We start from the raw sequence: 22,189 nt of genomic DNA on the forward strand, positions 1-22,189 counted from the left end.
AAAATAGATCAGGTCTTGTATGTCATCCAACACCTCGGCTTCTTCCAACGGACTGCTCTCTTTGGAGCCCAGGTCCCTATTTTTGGCCACTCCCGTATCAAGCATTTTCTCCGCCATACTTAGAATTCGTGACTCAGAGGCACGGAAGACTTTATCTAGGACTTTCTCCATGTTGTACGGCAGGCTGTTCTGGTGCGCTGATCTCAGCCTTATCGACATGTCTTCAAGCAAGCCCTCCAGCTCACGAACATCGAAGTACTTCAGGAAACGATGCAGGGACTGTTGGTCGTCCTTGAAGAAGCTGTTTATGATAGGCAAGTCTTCCCTTATACTCTTGAGCACTATGTCAGGAATTTCCGGTGTAGCTTGCCGGGATGGGTCATCCCTAAGGTCTTCAGCATCAGTCCCCTGGCTTTCTGAGACTCCAAACTCCTTGGTATCTTCCGGCTCCCCTTCTGAGATTTCTCCTACGCCAGGGTCTTCAAGTCCCAAGGTGTTGACCAGTTCTTCCTCTGGGTTGTCTTTTTGTAGGTCATTAGGATTTTTACTCAGAACAGCTTCCCCGGAGCCGGGAGTCTGAGCTGCTGTCTCGTCACGAAGGCCGTGGACTTGAGAGGGTCTCTGGGCTCTCATATCTGCCAGATGGCTTTCTTCACTGTCCACCACCACACTGTGACCTGACTCCTTGCCCACGTCACCTGCCTCTTCGGATGTGGTTTCACTCTCTTGTCCAGTCTCCAAAATCATATTAGCTGGTTGTTTGGTTTTTTCAGTGTTAAGATTAAGGGTCCCCAAAATTACTTTTTCAAAAACTTGAGAATTCATATCTGACCTCCCGTCGCGAGCGCTGGGGGAATTTTCTCTAGACTGCTGTGCGCTCACAGCATTTTCATCCTCCATCAGCCCCTCGGGGGGATAGTTGTCGCCCTCTTCCTCCTCCTCCTCCTCGTCTGGCCTTCCAGGTTGGACACTCAGCACTTCCGGGCTCTCAGCCTCCTGTGGCCTTCGTATGGCCCTGGCTTGCTCCGCATCTGTCCCGTCTTCCCTGCTCTCTTCCTCCGGAAACCCTGTCTTCTCATTCGCATGCTTACCGACTACAGCAGCTACGTCTTGCTCTTGCTGCCAAGAAAGATTTCTTCCCGAAATAGGAACTTTTCCCCCCAGTTCTCTTGAGGGACCAGTTTCCTCTGGAGGGGAGAATCTAGGTTGGTGCTGAGTTTTAAGACCTGGTTCTAGAAATCCCTCCTGCTGGCCTGCTTTTGGTCCACTGACGGAACCGTCTGGGACCTCTGTACTGTCTTTGGATGCATCGGGCTTGTTATTTCCCAAGAGTGGTGCAACACCCAAGGATTTGGGCTTGTTATTTTCTGTCACTGAACTCCCTAAAGCTCTGTGTACCAATTCACTCTCCAAGCTGTCTCTCTGGATCTCTCTGGTCTTGTCTTCATGTAGTGTTTCCTTTGAGATATGGATAACTGATTCTTTTAGGCCATTTTCTTTTTTTTCAAAGACGGCTTTTAGTGTAAAGTCTCTGCCCTTTTCAGCAGCTGACAGAGGGTTGAGCTTGCTACCCTGAAGACGATAAGCGCTCGCCGTTTCTGACTTGGCATCCTCTGATTGTGACTCAGGCTGTACCAGGCCTTTCCTGGATTCCTGGATGTCCTTTTCTTCTCCTGTAATGACAAGTTCTGGGTCTGTTTCTGAGTCCTTTACATCATTTGTTTTGGGCTCTTCTACAAAAAGATCGTCACCTTCATCCTCACTGTCTGTATAGCCAGCTGCTGGCTGTGGCTTCCTCTGATGGCTAGATGAAACTGACACATCTTCCTCCTCCTCGATAGATCTTTCTAAATCCACCACACCTGGTTTCCCTTCACCTCCTGTGACAATAGAAAAAAAAGCATCCCCCCAGGTAGGGGGTTCAACTTTATCCTCTTCACTCAAATTCGGATCCTTATCTGTTAAATATTTCTCTATCATGGGCTTCCCGGGGACTTTCTCATCTTTGTCTGAGAAGGTTAGTAATGGTAGCTCATCAGAGCTGTCTGCATCCTCCTCTACCTCCTCCTCCTCCTCCATCGGGTAATACTCAGCATCCAGCGCTTCATCGAAGCCGTCTTCTAATGAAGTGACCAGTCTGGTTGCCTCGTCGTCAGACACAAGGGCGTCGGCAGTTGAGCCAAACTTGGTTTTCAGGTCAAGACTCATTTCTGTTTTCAGGACTTTGTAAGCATCTGTCTTCTCCCGCTCCACCGAGGCAGGAGAACTATTGCCAGTTCTGCTTTCGCTTCCCGGCACTTTCAATTTATCGTGCAGAATTTCTTCAAAAGTGTCCAACGAAGACTGCACTCCCTGAGCGTTAGCCGCAGGACCGCTGGTGTGAGGGTGGCTCTCCTGAGCTGAGGGCTGTCCCTGCAGCCCCTCGGTGCTCTCTGAGAAAGCACCTTCTCCATCCTCTGAATCAGCTCTGAATGCCTCGGGCTCAGGCACAGGGTCAAGTTCACGCCCCCGAGACTCCTCAGGAGATTTCTCTCTGTGCTGAGAAACTTCTTCAGCTTTCTTCGACTCTTCAGGTACAGAGTCCTCCAGTTCCAAAGATCCTAAAAGCTCTTCTACATTATAACTATTAAAATCATCTCTTCCTCCTTCAAAGCAGACAAAGTCTGTCTCCTGTATGGGGAAAACAAAGATATTAGCATCTCAACAGCTCAGCATCCCAAGAGCAGCTCTTATTCATACCAGCGATACAGACAACACCTGGTTCTTGGAGGGCTTTGAGCCAGTGCTGGGCCTGTACAGGGATATATCAGGTTGGGAGGGAGAAGAACGACTCTTGTGGCTGGTGAGTTTGCTTGGCCCCCATCCCTAGTATCTGTTTGGAAAATAATCTGTTTCCCCATGCTGTCAGTTTTATGGAGACAGTTGGCCAGCTTCCTGTTGGCCAGCTCTGGCTAGGTAAGTCTGTCTTATTCTACAGTACAATTGTTTCTGCATTAAAACAGGCAAACAAAAACTGGGTCACAATCTCTGAAAAGCACAGCAAGTAAACAAATGGAGACCTGATAGTCTCCCTCTACGCAACTTCTGTGTTTCTCAGTTTGCTCTGCACACTCTGTGGCAGTGCCTTTTATTGTCAGCTTGACAGCATTGATAATTGTCTAGGAGACAGGCCTCAGGCCATGGCTGTGAGAGTTTCTAGCCCAGGTTAACTGACAAGGGAAGACCCCCTTGCGGACAGCCAGCATCCAGGGTCCTGGATGACATAAGAAGCAGAAAGCAGCCTTAATGCCAGAATTTGTCTCTCCAGCGTCTAACCACAGATGCACCATGAGCATCTGCCTCCTGCTTCTACAGACAAGACTTCCCTGCCTTGAGGAACTACACTCCAAACGGCAAGACAAAACAAGTGCTTCTCTCCTTGAGCTGCATTTGCCACATACTCCCCGCAGCAAGAGAAAAGCGACAGACAGAAGGGGAAGGCAGCTGTGTATCATCCGGTACTGGGTCTCCTGTTTCCAGTAGCTGGATCCTCGCTTCGTTCACAAGCTGTCTGGGGAACTGCAGGACCACGCAGCTCTCTACCCCAGAGTCCTCTACGCCACACATCTCTGCCCATCCAGCTAGAAACAAGCAGAATCACCGGGCTGTGGTGGTCCTTTTTTTTTTTTTTTTTTTTGGGTTTTCGAGACAGGGTTTCTCTGTGTAGCCCTGGCTGTCCTGGAACTCACTTTGTAGACCAGGCTGGCCTCGACCTCAGAAATCCGCCTGCCTCTGCCTCCCGAGTGCTGGAATTAAAGGTGTGTGCAACCACGCCCGGTGGGCTGTGGTGTTCTAAGGCTTCATGTACTTTTGAAACATATCTTCATTGGACTTGGAAATATTTATCGGCTAAAAAGGTATCTTAGTGACAGAGTAAGAATGTAAAGCAGTGGTTCTTAACCTGTGGGCCTTGATCCATTTTGGGGTCAAACAGCCCTTTTGTAAAGGTTGCATATCAGATATTCACATTACAATCCATAATAGCAAAATTACAGTTATGAAGTAGCAACACAATAAATTTATGGCTGGGGGTTACCACAACGTGAGGAACCGTATTAAAGGGTTGCAGTGTTAGGAAGGTTGAGAACCTCGGCATTAGAGGGATAAAGAATGGTGTCAGAGGGTGTCAGAATCTCCACTTTTATAATTTCTGGAACAATAACCAGAAAACAAGGTTCGGGGGGATACCTTTCAGTAAGTTAGAGTTCTCGGCAGCAATTAATATCTGTTTTTAAGACTTCATATGTCTGTGTTCTTTCTTTTTCCCATAAGCAATTGGTGACAACGGAATCACATACTAAGTAGAACATTAAAAGAGCAACTAAGAGACTTGTTGTCCCCAACCAAACCTTCATGGTGTTCTGGGGAGACCTGTCCCGGGCAGAGGGGCTGGTGGTTTCCTCCTCTCATCATTGGCATTTCTGAGCTTAATGTCTGTCTTAATGTCAAGAGAAGGATGGCGTGGGAAGAGTGATGAGAGGGAACACAGAGTCCATAGCAGGTGAGGTCTAGCTCCCTTCCTGCACAGTCTCTTGGTCAACAGAGAACTGCAACCTGTAAAAACGGTCGGATGACCTCGGGAGTATTGAGGGCTGTGAGGAACAGTGTCAGGTCTGCGACCCCGTCTACAAACTGCCTTAGACCGACAGCCTCATGCTCTGTGGCCACTCGAAAGGCGTGGGTGGTAACTGATGTGTTCCAAAGCCTCAGTAAAGAATCACTGGGGACGGGGATTCTAGGATGAAAAATCACCCCAGACACAAGAGCAGTAAGTCTGTGCCATGAATGAATGCTCTGTAGAGGGAGAGCTAGACCCTTACACACTTGAGACTGCACCCCACGGAAAGCCATTACGTTGCTTTTCCAGATCTGTGACATAGACATTAGATCACTAGAGTCAGGGGGGAAAAAGCCTTTGTTGCAACAGGTCTGCACACAATTCAGAGTTTGGTTAACTGAACCTACTTTCTATGTATTTAAAATGCTTAGTACCCATTGAGTAATTTTCAAATTAGAACACCTCTTTCTGCTTGTAAAATACAATTGTTTTGTTTACCTCTATAACTAAGTACAAAGACTTTTTTTTTCCTTTTTTGTTTGTTTGGTTTTTTTTTTTTTTTTTGAAACAACGTCTTAAATAGTTCAGGCTGGCCTTTAATTAAGTTCAGGCCTTTTAAGAGGACCAAGACTGACCATGCTGCTGCCACCTCCCAAATATTACAATTGTAAGTGAGCATCATCACACATGGCTCAGTCATTAAATCTTAATTTCCATATACTTAAAAAAAAAAAGGTGGGGGGAGCCCTGTGTATCAGTCTATAGCCTGTAAGTCCTATAAGAACATCAATTTCAATATATTAGACAATTCTCAGAATAATCTCCCACAAATGCTTTTCAAACATTTCTTCTTTTTTAGTTAGTCTATTCCAAATTAAAATCTGATGCACAAATATTGTTTTTCCCCTGTCCCAGCATGGCCAAAGACTCTCAGAAGAGATGATTTACTGTATAAGAAGAGATGATTGTACTGTATAAGAAGTGTCTGGGAAATGCAGTGTCTCGCCTGACACCGTCTTACACTGGCACCACCACCACCAAGAGTTTTAATTGATTTCAACGGATGGACTTAGAAGGCAGTTTGTAATTGAGAACAACTTACATCTGCTGGAATATGTAGCTCTTCTTCCGTGTATTTATGAAGTACCTTGATCAAATCTTTTGGAAAATATCCAAAACTGTGTTCAACCTATGTGAAAAAATGGTCAAAAGGGACAACTGTCAATCAAGTTCTGTATGAGAGATACAAAGGACAGACTATTAGCACTGATGGGAAATGTTTAGAGAGACAAGGTGTAAACAAGAGGAAAAGACATTCGCTGTTAATAATTAAGCTTCAATGACTGTGCCAATGAAAATTAATATTGTTAAACCAACAGTTCTCTGAGCCACAGACACGGTCTTTTGTATACCGCTAACATATAACGCTAAGAAGTAATCAGAGATCTGGACAAGAGAAACTTCCTGCACACTGTGTGGTTAAGACCTGACAAACCAAAGCCACTAGAAACACAGTTCCAAGTGCTCTGTGCCAAGAATCTACGTGAGCACTTGATTGCATTGCTCCTCAACCACATCTAACAAGTTTCCCTTATCAATTCACAACAGCCATGGAAATCAGTAGAAGCAAACAAGACTTCTCAAATGTGTGCGGTTTCAGCAAACAAAACTTAATGATATCATGTGCTATGGTAGCTTTTTCCCAAACCAGCATTCAGAAGTATTTGGGGACAGTAAATAAAATTATGACATAATGCATACTTACCTACTTTTCAGGCTTCAGCTCCATGTAAAATAAATCTACAGAAATAACCCCAGTCTTTCCTAGCATTCATAACTAAGAACCATAAAATGTGCATGTATATGTATAGAAGCTCCATTTGAGGAACTTCACTGGCCACCATCTGAAAGGAAGCAGAGACCTATTCCCAACCAGACTGATAGGCAAGTCCACCTTATCGCTAATCCTAAAACATCCCCATCACTAGTGTCCAGGGTCAATCGGAAAACCATCTGGAGGGTGTGTTAGCACTAGAACAAAGCCCCACAGATTAGATGAGAAAGGGCATTAAAAGCCTGGCAGATAAACCTTGAGACTCTAGGAAACCAAAAGAGATGACAGAATGAGAATTACGATACTCAAGTTATTCTGAAAACTAAGGAGGACTGTTAATTCTGCAAAGAGTGGGGTTCCTGAAATGCGAGCAGAAATACATTTTCCTTCTGTAGGAAAATTCTGAGGTTGGACGTAGGCAAGTGAAGGAGTCCAGAGATGCGTGAAAAAGGGATCGGTGCTCCTCCTTAATCTGCCAGCTGAGACCACAGCTCACAGAGCTCCAGGATCAGTCGCTGGTGCCGCCCCTTCCCGCGGTCTCAGGTTCTACAGGCCCTCGAAGAGGCAATCCTTATGTATAATCTGGCTTCTGTGTATCATCACTCCTGCCAAGGCACTGCTGACTTGATTTGGGGGTGGAGAGGATAGTGTTTGCCTTAGGAGGGCCAAAGCCACTTCTGCCTAAGCTACAAGTGTAATTAAGTGCTATATTGCCCTGTAAAGAAACACTCAAAAAGACGGCAGATAAGACGTGGTTTTTTTTTTTTTTTTTTTTTTTTTTTTTTGGACTTGATAGTGAGCGGAGACACCAGCTGGCAGAGCAGCAAAGCAGTAAAAGGACTGTCACAGGAGCTGGGCAGACAGTCCCACCCTAGCATGTACATAGCCACCAGCAAAGGTCACTTTCTGGCTGGGTGTTGAAAGCAGAGTTTCTTAAGGAGGCAAGATGAGGGCCGGGGAAACAGAGGGCGTGCCTAGTGTGTGTTGAGTCTTGGTTTGATGTGAAGCGCTACACAAATGGTGCATACCTGTAATCCCAGGATGAGGGAGGTGGAGGCAGGAGGATCAGAAGCTCAAGGCTAGCCGAGTAAGAACTGTGACCCAGAAGGAACACTATGTCTAGAGGTGGAGAGCTAACAGGCCAGAGGAAAACATAAAGCCAGCTTATTTATCCAGAAGCCCGAAGGCCAAATGAACAAATGTACCACGGGCACGTGGGAAGCAGTCCCAGAGTCTATGCAGACACTCACCTGGGAGCCATGAGAAAACAGCGCAGACTCTTCCTCATGTCTGTGAGGAAGCCCGTGAGCAGTCACTGGGACGCTGTGCCCCACCACTCCATGCTTCAAAACCCCCCAGAGGAAGCCGGAATGCTGACAGAGCAATTTTTTTTTCCCATAAGGGGTCGCTAGAATCTTGTTCTGTGTTGATCGTTTGGTGCTTTATTGAGAATGAACCTTAGAGATTGGGAGTGGGGGCGTTTCTAAGCTGGAATATCTTGTGGGTCATCACAGACCCTTTAGTCCACTACCTCCCGTGGACCAGCCCTCTTCAGAAGGAAAATGCAACTCCTATGTACTTCTCAGCCAGGTCCCTGCTGCTGAGTCTCCTTCTTAAACTATACCAGGCTCTGATGGGTACAGCCAAGGTCAGCCATGTCTGATGCTAAGAGGCAAAGAGTGTCGGGAACAGAATCCCAGGGGGACCTCCCAAGCACAAAGAAAAGCAAGAAGAAGATATCCCAGAAGTTACAAACCAAAACAACCAACCACATAGTGAACACAGTATCTCCCATTCTGTGTGTGCCTGCCTACATGTGTGTATGTGTGTGTGCATGTATGTGCAGGTCTGTGTATGTACAGGAGTGTGTGTGTGTACAGTTGAGTAGAGTATATGTGTGTGCACGTGTGAGTTTATGTGTGTGTGTTTGTGGTACATGTATATGAGTATATATTATGTGTATGTGTGTGTGTGCACTCGTGCATGTGCTAGAATATGTGTGGTGCACATGTATGAGTGTGTGTGTGTGTGTGTATGTCTGTGTGGTACACAGGTTTGAAGGCCAGAGGACAACCTCACTGTCATTCCTCAAGTACTGTCTACCTTGTGGGTTTGTTTGGTTTTTTGTTTGTTTGTTTTCTGAGTTTTTTGGTTTTGTTTTTTTGGTTTTTGTTTGTAGTTTGAGATAGGGTCTCACTGTGTAGGCCATGCTGACCTGAAACTGGCTATGTGGACCAGGCTGGCCTTAAACTCCCAGAGGTCTGCCTGCTTCTCCCTCACTCATGTCTCATGTGTTTTCCTCTCTGAGTAGATGAGGCTGGCTGGCCTGTGAGTCTGAGGGCTCCACCTGTCCAGTGCATCCCTGACTCTGGCATTATAAGCACGCCCCACAAAGCTTGGCTTTTAAAGGTAGGTTCTGGGGATCAAACTCTGGTCCTGACTATGCTATCTCCCTAGCCCTGCTTTGGCTTTTTGACTTTTTTTTACAGAGAAAAGGCATCTAAAGTCAACTTTAAGCCTGCATGCCTGAAGCACCGTCTTGCATATAGCTTACAAGACTGATAACCACAAATACTTCTTTCTTGAAGCAATGAGAGGTTTTCAGGTCTTTGCCATTTTGACTTATATTGTACATGCAGTGTCCTCTATAGCTTCGGAGCAGTAACCAGAACCAGTTCAGTCCTGTTTCAGAAACCTCTGCCTTACCCCTACTATGTGCCAGGCTGAGGCCTTGTTAGACCCACAGGGCTGCCTTCTGTTTACAGTCTAGGAAAGACACCATCAACAACCTCTACTAAAGTGATTTAAATCTGCAGTGCTACAAAATCCAACAAAAATAAGAAAATAAAGCTTTTCACCATTTTACTTACACTTCCAGCCCAAAGTTCAAGGGATCCCCCTGCCAGTTTGTAGTAGACATATACATCGTCACCTTTTTTAAAATTCACAAAACGACAATCAGGGCCCGTGAAGTCTTCAAGAGCTTTCCCACGGTACATTAACACTGTATACAGAAATAGAAAAGAACAAAACAATATTAGGATTTTCACAGCCTCCCCCACACTTTCTAATTGTTTTGAAGATGGGGTTGCAAGCATCCCAAGCTGGCCTTAAAACGTTTTTGGTAGCCAAGGATGACCCCAGAGTCCCTCATTCTCCTGCCTTTCTCTCTCCAGTGCAGGGATCTCAGGCCCACGCTAGAGATCAAAGCCCTGGTTTTGTGCATCTTAGGCAAGCATTACCAATCAGCTCTTAGAGATGGTTCAGGAAATATAAGAATCCCATTGCACACAATAATCAAGCCTTCCCAGAATTCTTCTGGAATTAATTTCAGTTCACATGCTCCAAGTGTCTAAAGTCCCCAGAGCCCCATTGCTTTAAGTCACATCATCTTCTATAATGAGATGAGGAAAACTTTCTGCTTTTCTCTCTGGCTAAGCCTGAGAAACTGAAAACCATGTGCCCACTACCACAGATGCCCTCTCAGGTCAACCGTTTGTTTTCCTCTCTGATCTTCTAGCCCGCCCACCCCCATTCTTTTCCCTATTCTATAATCATAAAAGCTTCGTTTGTGGATGTGTAAATGCAGGTGCAGGTGCTGACTGGTTTAAACATAGCTAACTGTGGGGATAACAGGGAGCCAGGAAGATCGCCCAGGAATCCCCAAGGGGTCAATTAAACCTGAGCTAACCACTAACAGGCACTGCCTGTAAGTGGCTGCAACTGTTTCTTTGCGGCAGTAAACACTGCCAGTTTCATTTGTGGCTAAGTCCTTGTCTCTGCACTGTGTCTGGATGAGTTAACAGGGAGGCAGATTATCAAATTCTATTAGGGATCCGATCAGTCACAAGGCAGTGTCTTCTAAAAGCAATCACATCGATGTCTCAGCATTACGAAGGTTTCCAGCCAGGCCTGGTGGTGTAACCCTGTAATTCCAGTATTCAGGAAGCTGAGGCAGGGGAATCATAAGTCCAAGGCTTGACTGGAGTACAGAGGGAGTTCAGTGCCAGCCTAGGTAAGTTAGTACAAAGAGGACCAAAGATATAGCTCAATAGTAGAATGTTTGATGCTTACATGCTATAGACAAGGCCCTAGACCTCCAGTATTGTGAGTACACACACACACACACACACACACACACACACACACACACAAGTAAATCTTAAAAAAAGCTTTCAAAACAAATTTTTCTAGAAACAAAATTCAAGATGGGTATTTCATTTATCAGGAGCCAAACAAAACTATGTGACTAGGTCAGAAGTTATCTTCTCATTTAAAATGCAGATCTTTGGCTGGACATGGTGGCACTTGTCTTTAATCTCAGCACTGGAGAGGAAGAGGCAGGCAAGCGCTCAGTGAGTTCTGGACCAGCCCAACCTATAATTGCATTCCAGGCCAGCTAGGGCTGCACAGTGAGACTCTGTGCAAATGATGGATCAATCAATCAATCAATCAATCAATCAATCAATATAAATACAGAGCTTCCACCACAGCAGCAGGAGCAGCATTTGCCAAATGAAATTAACAGTGCATTAAAGGGCAGAGACGTGGGGTAACAGAAAGCACACTTTGTCTAAAAGCCAATTAGCAATAGTACAACACGTCTTTAAAATACAGCTTCAAGGGGCAAGCATGCATTTAGAAGGGCTAACTTGAGCCGGACGTGGTGGAGCAGGCCTTTAATCCCAGCACTTGGGAGGCAGAGGCAGGTGGATTTATGAGTTCGAGGCCAGCCTGGTCTACAGAGTGAGTTCCAGGACAGCCAGGGCTACACAGAGAAACCCTGTCTCGAAAAAAAACAAAAACAGAAACAGAAACAAAAAAGAAGGGCTAACTTGGTCTTTAAAGCTAAAATAAGATGATTTTCAGATATGCCAGCATCCTAACTCAGCTGAGACTGAGCAAGAAGCCAGACTAAAGGAACTTAGGACTGGGGATTCTACTCAGATTGGAAACAGCACTGTTTCTGGTCCCCTCCTCAGATTCTTGAGAAGGTACAGTAACGTATCAATGTCAGTATGTACCACTTATCATTTATGAGTGACATGCACACCGAGTGACACCTCTCCTGACACCTGACACCTCCATCACAAGCACTTCCTCTCAGCGACACACACCTGGGCCCTGCTTCTTCTATCATTGCCTCTTGTGTTTGGCTACATTTGTTTGGGCCTGGGCCACTCCTCAAGTTACACTATAACCCGGAACTCTTCCAACCCTGAGCCCCAGTTCTGAGGCAGCATCAGTGATACGGACCTCCCACGCTTTGAGGAACTCAGGTAGGACAGTGCCTGACAGCAAAGAACAGAAGACGCTTGACAGCAGTCAATGACCAAATGGTAGTAGGGCACCAAATGGTAGTAGGGCATGAAAGGGAGAAGTCGCCGTGGTGCCTTTACCTTCGTGGTTGCTTTACCTTCGCTGTTTATTTACAGTGGCCCTGGGTTACAGCTAGGACCTAGAATCTCAGCGACATAAATTACAGGCGCCCCTTTTTTTTCTTTAATGGTATTGGAGTAAACCATTCAAGTTATGCATTTTGCTTTTTCCTTTTTTTTTTCATAACACCAATTGAAATACAAATGGCTAACCTGCACTCTTCTTAGTCTTTTAGAATGAATACTTTTCTGAATGGACTGCTGTGATTTGTGAAGGACATCGTCAGTGAGTTACAGTTTCTGGAAACCAACCTAAAAACAGTATTATTCTGGGTAGGAGTAAGTCCCAGCAACATAGGGAACTAAGGAAAGGGCTGGACGGGTTCCTGAGACCCTTGGAGTATTTATTATCACCGTTACAGTAGTAGCCCTCTTCTAATCCTAACCTTCCCCATGGCCCACCTCCAACCCTGGCACCTCCAACCTAGGACTAGGGCGCGACTGCGCACAGAGAAGGCGGCTGCGGTTCTCAGGTAGTGACAGGTGCAGTAACTTGGCTGGTTAAAGAACGAAAGATTTTGACCTTCCCGCAGCCCTGCTTGGGAGCTGGCAAAAGGCTTCTATGCAAAAGAGCGACGGGACTGAAGGAGAAAACCGGGGAGACCACAGAATGCACTGCTTGCTTGGCCTCGGGATTCATCCCAAACCTAAACTCCAGTTCCTCTGGTTCCAAAGATGATGTGAGCTGGTCCCAATGCAGCCAAGAGGGCAGCGCCGAGGTGCCTTCTGGAGGAACCCCGCCGTCAATCGGCCGCTAGGATTGCGCCCCAGATCTCTAAGCGCGTGGATCTCGGTCTTGAGTGGACCCAGGTCCCCGCGGCCGGCGTTAAAACGCTCTTGGCTGCAGCATGGGGCGCCCAGGATGCGGGGGCGAGCCACCCCATCACCCTGGGAGCCCAAGGGGAGTGCGGGGATAAGGAAGCAGAGAGCAGCACCCTGGAAACCCGGCTGGGTCTGCGGCGCCCCCCGGCAGGGTCAGAGGAGCAGAGAGCAAATCCGGCAACAAGTGGTAGGCACGGCCTCTATGGCAGGGCTAGCCGGGCGATAGCCGAGTAAAGCGTACCAGCGCGGGCTCCGCGGGCCTGCGACCCCCTAGGCCAGGTGCCGGCTGTGGGACTCCGACCCGCGCAGCCACCGCAGCCACCCGGGAACCGGCCGCCCGCCCCGCCACCCCGGACTCACTGCTGCACTCTTCGTCCCCGCACACTTTGAGGTCCGAGAAACGCCGTCCGTGGCTGAGATCCGACTGGCCCGGGACCCACCAGAGCGCCCCCAGCACGAACAGCCAGAAGAGCAGCCCCGGCGCCGCAGCCATGTTGTGGCCACCGCGGGCCCGGGTGACGCGGAGGCCGCCGGCGGGCGGTGTCGGGGGCGGGGCAGGAGCGGGCGGTGCCGGGGGAGGCGCCCAAGAGGCGGGCTGCTGCGAGTGACACGTCAGCAAGGGCTCAGCAAGGGATGCGCGGTGACTTGGAGGAGGCCTTGGCGTCCCTCCCGAACTGCTACCTTGACGACCGTCAGAGGCACCTTCCCCTCGCCCAATCGCAAGCCTCGACTCGGGCGCCTTCACAGACGACCCTCCGCGTCACCAGGTTCGTCACTCCGCATCTCAGCGCCATCCCAACAGGTTTTTCGTCTTCCTCCTACAGCTTCGGATTTCTGGTCCATGCTAAACAGCCATCTCTCTCCATCACTTCTTCCAACTACCGCTTTTAGTTCTGAACCGCCAAGTCCCACACAGGACTGGACACAGTGTGTAACTGATCCATGCACAACCCCCGACCCTAACACACACACTTCAAACTCCATGGGGTTCTTTGGGACCTCCATGGCTCTCTTTTAGTTCAGTGGAGTAGTGGGTGAGACAGTAAATTAGAAAGTGTCATCCTTTAAGGAGAGGGGTGGTGGACAGTGATCCTCTGCCCACGATCTTCAGATTCCTGTCGCTGTCCATAAAGGACATAAGAACATAAAGTCATTTAGTCTAGCACCAACGTGTTCAGCTTCCATCTCCTTTGACAGAACTGTAGGCCAGACCCACTCCGTGGCACACCCGAATGCCCTCATGTTGCCAATAGCTACTGTCTCAATGTTCTCCTTAAGCTTCCTTATAACTCCGTATTTCCAAGTAACATGCAATGGCTTTACCACAGACTGCCCTGTCTCTCTGTCCCTTTATCCTGTTTCCTGGCTTTCTTCCCCTCTTCTGTTAGGTTCACTCAAATAGAGCAGCCCACTCCTCCCACCCCTCAAATAACTCTATAGGAGCTATTGTTTATGTGGTGCTGGAGTCTGGGCGTGCTCACCGACAGTGCTGAGCTACATCCCCACTCTAACTTGTTTTGTTTCCGCTTGTTCTTCATTGCCTAGGGAGGTACCCGGGTCTTGTGATGTGCTCAACAACAATCTGCTGCATGAACCACAGTCCCGATGTAAACACACACACACACACACACACACACACACACACAGACTCCATGGAGTTCTTTCAGACCTCTAGTGCTCTCCCCACAGCAGCATCCTCAACACCAAATCTGCAGATACGTTTATTGTTAGATGGGGACATATCTGTCAGAGCGACTACATTCTCACCCCACTGTTTCCTGTTGTTCTGGGTGCCACCGGGGTATGAAAGCACACCAAAGTAATTTAAACGTCTTCTTATGTCTACAGAATAGAATTAAATAACATTCCATTGGTAGAAAAAGACGGATAAAATAGCATGAGATATTGATTTAAATATACTTTTACATACAGGGCCAATGTTCCTATTACTGAAGAATAGTACGCTGTTTGGCTCATAATAGGTTTTGCTTGCTTTTAAAATGTATTTATTCTGGAGAGTTCAACAGCAAGCTTAAAAGATGCTGCCAAAGAGGGAAAGTGGTTCTGAGAAAGGAGGAGAAGGAGGTGCAGCCTCTGGAAGTGACAGTGCTGACAAGGCGTCTCAGGGGTCTAAGGTGGTGGACGTCAGTAGAGGTCAGACCCATTCTATGTGGAAAACACGGGAAAATCATGGAAGCCATGGAAAAGTTAAAGTCTGGGATGAAATTCACTGAAGTGGCCACCGCACAATATAGTGAAGATAAACCCAGACAAGGAGGTGACTTGGGTTAGGTGACCAGAGAATCCATGATGAGGTCATTTCAAGAAGCAGCATTTGCCTTGCCTGTAAGTGGGATGGATAAGCCTGTGTCTCCAGACCCACCTGTTATGACGAATTTGGATATCATATTATCACGGTTAAAGAAAGAAAATAAAAATCACATGAAAGACTAAAAAATGTATTTATCTTTCTGTGGGGGTGCATGACAGAGGTTGGAGAATGACTGGAAGCGATGGCTCTCTCAGTCCTGTATATCCACCGTATGGGTCCCAGGGGCCAACCTGATGTCTTCAGGCCTGGCTGCGTGTGTCTTTACCCATTGGCTCATTGGGTTCTGGAGGTTTAATTTATGTTCCTTTAAAACATATATTTCTTTAAAGAGACACTAACCCATCAAGTGGATAATGAGAGAAAACGTCTCAGGCGACACCCTGAATGGTAACGGCAGCTCTTCCCCACCAGAATGTATAACTAGTGTGTAAGTAGGCCCTGTTGCTGCTGGTGGCACTTAAGTGTGTGACTCTGATACTTAACACAAACTCTAACCTACGTGCATTGTTCACTAACCCCACGAAGGGGTTTTTCACTGGTTGTGTAATAGTTAAAAGTACACGTGTGTTGTCTGTGGTGGAAAGGACATAGAAATATAAAATAGGGCAGGTTCTTGACCCTGGAGAATCTATGTGTGAGTGAGAAGAGAAATGTATCTGAAATAAGCAGAAGACAGTGTTACAGTACACATCATTGCAAATTTGCTCTGACTCCTGTCCAGAAGCATCTAGCCTACCAGTTAAATTGCTAAAAGGAATTGTCTTACATGAACAATGAAACTACGCAGTGTCCAGAAAGCAGTGGGAACATTCACTGAAGACTACAGCTTCTAGCGATGAAAAAAAAAAGTTAAAAACAGTGGCCAGGGTGAGTTAGACTGAGTGGACTCAAGAGCAGTGTGTGCATCACAGAAGAGAATCCTAGCGAACCACAGGAGTGGTATAAAGTCTTCAACACAACAGAAAGGACCCTCAAGAAATGAACCACCAGCACTCACGGCTTGACCAGTCCAATATGCATGTAATTAAAGTCCCCGAAAGAGATGTGTCAGAAAGTATGTGTCAAGAAATCATGAAGGAAATGTTCCCAAACTGATGATCACTTACAGACTCGGGAGCTCAGTACATGCCAGGATCACAAATAACGATAAAACAGTCACCATGCAGTGAGATGCTTGAACCCAGTGGTTCTTAGAGCAGGCACTGTGATTACATAGGAATGAACATAAACTGACAGAACTGGGTTGGCGGTGGCGCACATCTTCGATCCCAGCACTCAGGAGGCAGAGCTAGTTCCAGGACAGCCAAGGTCACACAGAAAAAAAAAAATTCATTCATTCAAAGTTTTTAAAATTAGAAATCACAGAACAATGTAATGAGTTAACACACCTTATTAGGAATCTCCATCACAAGGCAGTGTTTTCTAAAAGCAAATAACATTGATGTATCAGCATTAAGAAGCTTTCTAGCCAGGTCTGGTGATGTAGACCTGTAATTCCAACACTCAGGAGGCTGAGGCAGGGGGATCATGAGTTCAAGGACAGTCTAGGCTGCACAGTGAGACTCTGACTTATAAGACAAAACCAAAAACAAAGCTGAGGGCTACAGATGTTGCTCAGTGGTAGAGCACTTGTCTTGGATGTGAAAGACCCTTGACTTGCATCATAGTACCTACCACAAGCTAAACAACAACTACTACTACTATTACTACTACTACTATTAATAATAGTAATAAGTAATAGAAGAGCTCTGGTTGGATAAAAGAAGGAAGAATACAATGTGGCAGAGTGTTTTAGACACTAAAAGAAAATGAATTGACACCTTAGATTTGTCTTTCAGAGATGAGGCTAAATCTATTAATGCAAAAGAATTAAAATGAACTTCCACAATTAACTACAGATGAATTACAGACCCTCCCTAAGTATAATAAAAGACCATATAGGGGCAACCTTTAAATCAGGCATGACTTTTAGATGTGGTACTGAACCACATGCAACCAAAGGAAAATATATGTTGATGCAACTGAAGTGTCCCGCTTCAGATAGAAAATACCTGCTTCAGGATATTATAAATGAAAGTGAAAAAAAAAAAAACATTGAGTGAAGAAAATAATGGCCGTGTTGGCCCTTGCCTGTAATCCTAGCACTCGGGAAGTACAAGCAAGAAGATAAGAAGTTTACAGGCTAGCCTTGGTTACATAGCAAGTTCAAAGCTAGCCTAGGCTACATGAGAACCTTGACTGCAACTTTTTTTTTCAGAAGAAAATAAGTGCAATTCATAGAGTTGGCTTGCATCTAGGATGCATAATCAATTCTTACAGTTCAATAATAAAAGACAACTTAGAGAATGTGTGAAGGCCAGTAAAGAGATGAAAGGATACTCTGTGTCATGAGCCTTTAGAAATGTGAAACAGAAGCTGCCATGAGTTGCTGCTTTCAGCTTGCTAGGGTGGCTATACTAAAGAAGACAGCACCAGTTGCTGGTAAGGGTATGGAACAATGGGATCCCACACAATAGGAGGGCAGACCATAGACTTGAATGTAGTCAATAAAATTCCTGGAAGGTGATAACAGCTCAAACTGTTTGTGAATTTAGGCTTGGTAAAAAGGATTTAAAATTATAAAAAACACAAACTCTGAAAAAAATGAACCAGGAATTTGGATTTAGTCAAATAGAAACTTCTACTGTGAGTTCTATATTCAGTGGGTGAAAATGCAAGTGCAAATCAAACAGAATAGTGTTTGCAGACCTGGCTATAGAGGAATTAGGTCTAAAATATATGTAATGCTCTCCCAACAGGTTAATAACAAAGCAACCTGAGTAGAAACAGTGAACAAAATTGATACATGCACATCAACTGTGCATGCCGAAGAGACTCAACTTTGTAAGTCACCCATGAGGTGTGAATCTAAGCCACATTGTCACACACACACACACACACACTCACGCACACACACACAGCACACACACACACAAACACATTAGAATTGCTACAATTAGCAGGCTTGATGATGACAAATGCTGCAATAGATGACGATTGCTAGAAATCTCACAGCACTGCTGGCTACAACATGAATGGTGTAACCAACAGCAAGAGTTGCTGGAAAACAGCTTGGTGATTTCCTGAATATAAAACACATCTGCTATACATACCCAGTCTTTCTTTACCCTGATTATGAAACATGTCTGCTGTACACACCCAGTCTTCCTTTATCCCAGAGAAAGGAAACAAATAGTCACAGTGGCTTTGTTTGAAACAGTAAAACAAAGCAAAAAACCAAAAAACAAAAACAAAAACAAGCAAACATATTAACAAACAAATAAATGATACATTTGGGGCAATGACTGACAAGATGATGGACTACTGAGACTAACAATTGAGGAGCTGTGGAATATCATAAGCTAGACAAAGACACGCACTGCAAAACTCTACTTAGAAAAAGTGCTACAAAGGTCAACACAACTGAACAGTTGCCTGGTGGCAGGGCAGGAAGGCCAGGTAGAGAAATGTCCCCCATAGGCATATGTGTTTGAACACTTGGTCACCAGATGGTGGCGCTGTGTCTGGCAATTGTGGAATCTTTAGGTGGTTCAGCCTGGCTGGGGGAACCGTGTCACTAGGGGCGGGGTTTGAAAGTGTATAGTCTCACCCCACTGCTAGTTTGCCGTTGTGATGTGATCAGCCAGCTTCCTGCTCCAGCTTGCCACTGCCTTGCCTTCCTCCCTAGTATAGATTCCCCCTCTGGAACTTTAAGCTAAGGTGAACTCATTCTTGGATAAATGGCTTTTGGGCATAGTATTTTATCACTGCCACAAAAAAGCAAGTGCTATGTTAGACAAGGAAAGGGTGGGCACAGGGAGATGTGGAATGAATAGGGATGCCTGCCCTCTTTTTCACGGTGTAGTAGGGTTTCCTCCGTGTCTGTGTCCAAATATGTAAAAGTGGAGTATTTAAGTACTTAAGTATTATTGATCCCTAAATAAAGTCCATACAGGATAAATGTGTAATATTAAATAGAAATGATCAGATTCATCTTTTTTTTTAAACCTCTGTACGTTGGACCAAATCTACTGCAATCTGTTACACAGATATAATTAAAGTAAAAACTCTGGTTAGCCTAGGGTGATAGATCATGACTGTGATTCCTACATTCAGGCATCAGAAACAGAACGATTTCTGTGAGTCTGAGGCCAACCTGGTCTACATAGTGAACTCCTGGCCAACTATAGCTACATAGCAAGACCCTGTCATAAAACAAGAAAGTACTACTATATTTTGTCTCCAGGCCAGTAGAGTTATATCCTCCTGAAAAAAAAACACAAACTACCATGTAAAGATACAGTTGCAAAGTGAAGTGTCTTCTTACTGAGACTTGCAGATGGTTTCTTACTAACCATTACAATCTGTGACAGTTTGGACTTTGAGGAAACCTGCCCTCATCTGTAACATGGAAAATGTCTGCACTGAGGGTCTTGTGTCCCCATTCACCAGCTGTTCCAAATAAGAAGCTACTTTGTTGCCCAATGAAAAAGATTCACATTTCTTCCTTGCAGGACTATGTATACACATGACAGTATCAGAGAGGACAACCTTTTGTATATATCCAACATGGATTCTCTAGACGCTTCTCTGGAGAGACCCTGGCCTCACTGTCAAGGCCTAATCTTCAGCTGGCACAATTTGGGGAGACAAAGCAGAGGCTGTGATGGGAAAGCTGACTGAAGCAGATGTTTCCTGAAGGTTTTCAGGCTGGTTTTGTTAGGCATTCTCTCACCCCTCTGTGTCCATTTCCATTTTGAGACTGGAAAGAATCAATCTACTGGTTCTAAAGGCAACCTTCCTGCCCAGGCAAGGCCATGACTCTTGGATCTTTATGTTTCGTTCCTTTCCTATTCACAGTCCTTCAGGGGGTCAGGGGCTCTCATATCACAAATCCTTAGTTTGTAGTTTTTTTGCTTTTAGGCTTTCAGAAAAGCATATCTTTTGATAATTTCCATACATACATATGTATCTTCTTATATATATTTTCATATATATGTGTGTGTCTTCTGAGATAGATATATATATATCTTCTTAAATATATATCTTCTGAGATATAATCTTATGATATATATATACATATCTTCTGAAACATATACCTTCTGATATATATATATATATATGTGTGTGTATATATATATATATATATCTTCTGATATATATATCTTCTGAAACATATATCTTCTGATATATATATATACTGATATATCTTCATATATATATATATATATATATATATATATATATATATACCTTCTGAGATATATATCAGAATAATAGCTTTCTGTTGTTCTCTTTAAAGTTTTTTTTAAAAATTATTTATTATTATTCTATGCATATGGGTATCTTACCTGCAAGTATGTCTATGCCCCACATATGTATAGTGCTCACAGAAGCCAGAAGAGGGAGTCAGATTCCTAGAACTGCAGTTCCTTATGGTTTTTGACAGGCCACGTAGATGCTGGGAATTGAACCCTGTGTCCTCTGTAAGAGCAGTCAGTGCTCTCAATCATTGAGCCATTTCTCCAGCCCTCTTCCGTTCCCTTCCCTTTCCCCTTCCTTCCTTCCTTACTCTCTTCCTTCCTTCCTTCTTCTATTTTTTTAAAACAGGTTTTTGAACATCCCAGGCTAGCTTTGAGCTCCCCATGAAGCTATAATTCTAGTCGTTGAGCACTTGTTCTTAATCACAGCAAAGAGACACAGTGTAGTGAACAAAATAAATCCATTAAATAAACTAGCTCATGAAAATTTAAAAGCAAACATAAAAAATCATCTCCAGGCTCCATGAGGATCAGGAACCTACTGAGGCTATAAAGCATAGTAGGACAACACAGGAGCATAGTAGGGCACAGGCTAAGTGAGGGCAGGCAGTAGAGAGATGAGTGCTGTTGGGATCCGAGTTTGAGATTACTATCTGACAGACACTGAGGGGCTGTGGAGGCCCTCGAGAGCCCAGAGTGTGGTGAGAACGCCCCCCATGAACAGCCCACTCCTCTTGTGTGTTCATTACCCAAGGTCTGATGACCATACTCCTGACAGGGAAGCCCTTTAACAGTCACCCCGGAAATAGTCAAGGCAGAATCTTGAAGAATACCCTTTGTTCTAGTCTGTCAGAATGCTTTTCTGTTAACAGACCAGAACCTCTTTGCTTAGACAACTGGTCCAAGCTACACTATAGACTAATCTAACAGCGCAAAGTACCACACCGTGGAGGAACGGCTTGACATTAAGAGCACATTCTGTTCTTGCAGAGGACCCGAGTTCTGTTCCTAGCACCAATGTAGGGTGGCTTATAGCCACCTCTACTCTAGCTGCAGGCTATCCAACACTCTCTTCTGACCTGCAGACACGTGCACAAACCTGCACACAGACATGCATGCAGATACACATAATTAAAAGTTATTGTTTAAAAACATTAAAGGTATCACACTTCTTTTTTTTTTTTTTTTTTTTTTTTTGATTTTTGCGCCAAGACAGGGTTTCTCTGTGTAGCTCTGGCTGTCCTGGAACTCACTCTGTAGATCAGGCTGGCCTCGAACTCAGAAATCCACCTGCCTCTGCCTCCCAAGTGCTGGGATTAAAGGCGTGCGCCACCACGCCCGGCCACACTTCTTTTAGTAAGACTAGAAAAATGTGGGTTTTTGTTATTTTTTTATTGATTAATTGATTGATCGAGACAGTGTCTCTCTACAGAGCCCTGGTTGTGCTTGAACTCACTCTATAGACCAAGCCGGCCTAGAACTTAGAGATCCACCTGGGTCTGCTTCCCAAGGGCTGAGATTAAAGGCAGAAAGCACTGGGATGAAAAGTAAGGAGACTTCCTCTGGCTTCGTTGCAGGCTTGTAAACACTGAGGGAAGACAAACCAGGTAGTGAGGATTATGAATGCCCTTGAAAACAAAGACAAGAATTTAGACTCAGCAGGAACATAGACAGCTATGAGGTTGTCAGGAAAGGGTTCCGCGACAGAAGTGAGTCAGCGAGCTTCTTGTTCTGAGGAACATAGGGGATTTGTGTTGGGCTGGACCAGTTGGGCTAACTCCCTCCCAAGAGTTAAGAAAGTCCCGTCACTGTGCACTTTCTATGGGAGTGAATGGAATACATAGTCATATTTCCTGCCAGCATGCA

The 22,189-nt window shown here is 45.3% G+C and overlaps 1 protein-coding gene and 1 pseudogene across 1 annotated transcript in view; one reads left to right on the plus strand and one right to left on the minus strand.

Moving 5' to 3' along the window:
* Mia3 (melanoma inhibitory activity 3) overlaps nt 1-13,220 on the minus strand; it is a gene marked incomplete in the record, with an annotated part of 43,330 nt that extends 30,110 nt beyond the window's left edge. The window contains 4 exon segments of the mRNA NM_177389.3: nt 1-2,670; nt 5,700-5,786; nt 9,302-9,435; nt 13,052-13,220. Coding sequence (NP_796363.2) covers nt 1-2,670; nt 5,700-5,786; nt 9,302-9,435; nt 13,052-13,184 — 3,024 coding nt within the window.
* Gm37339 (predicted gene, 37339) lies at nt 14,675-15,143 on the plus strand (annotated as a pseudogene).

This window comes from Mus musculus, chromosome 1, assembly GCF_000001635.26.
Source record: "Mus musculus strain C57BL/6J chromosome 1, GRCm38.p6 C57BL/6J".
NCBI lineage: Eukaryota > Metazoa > Chordata > Mammalia > Rodentia > Muridae > Mus > Mus musculus.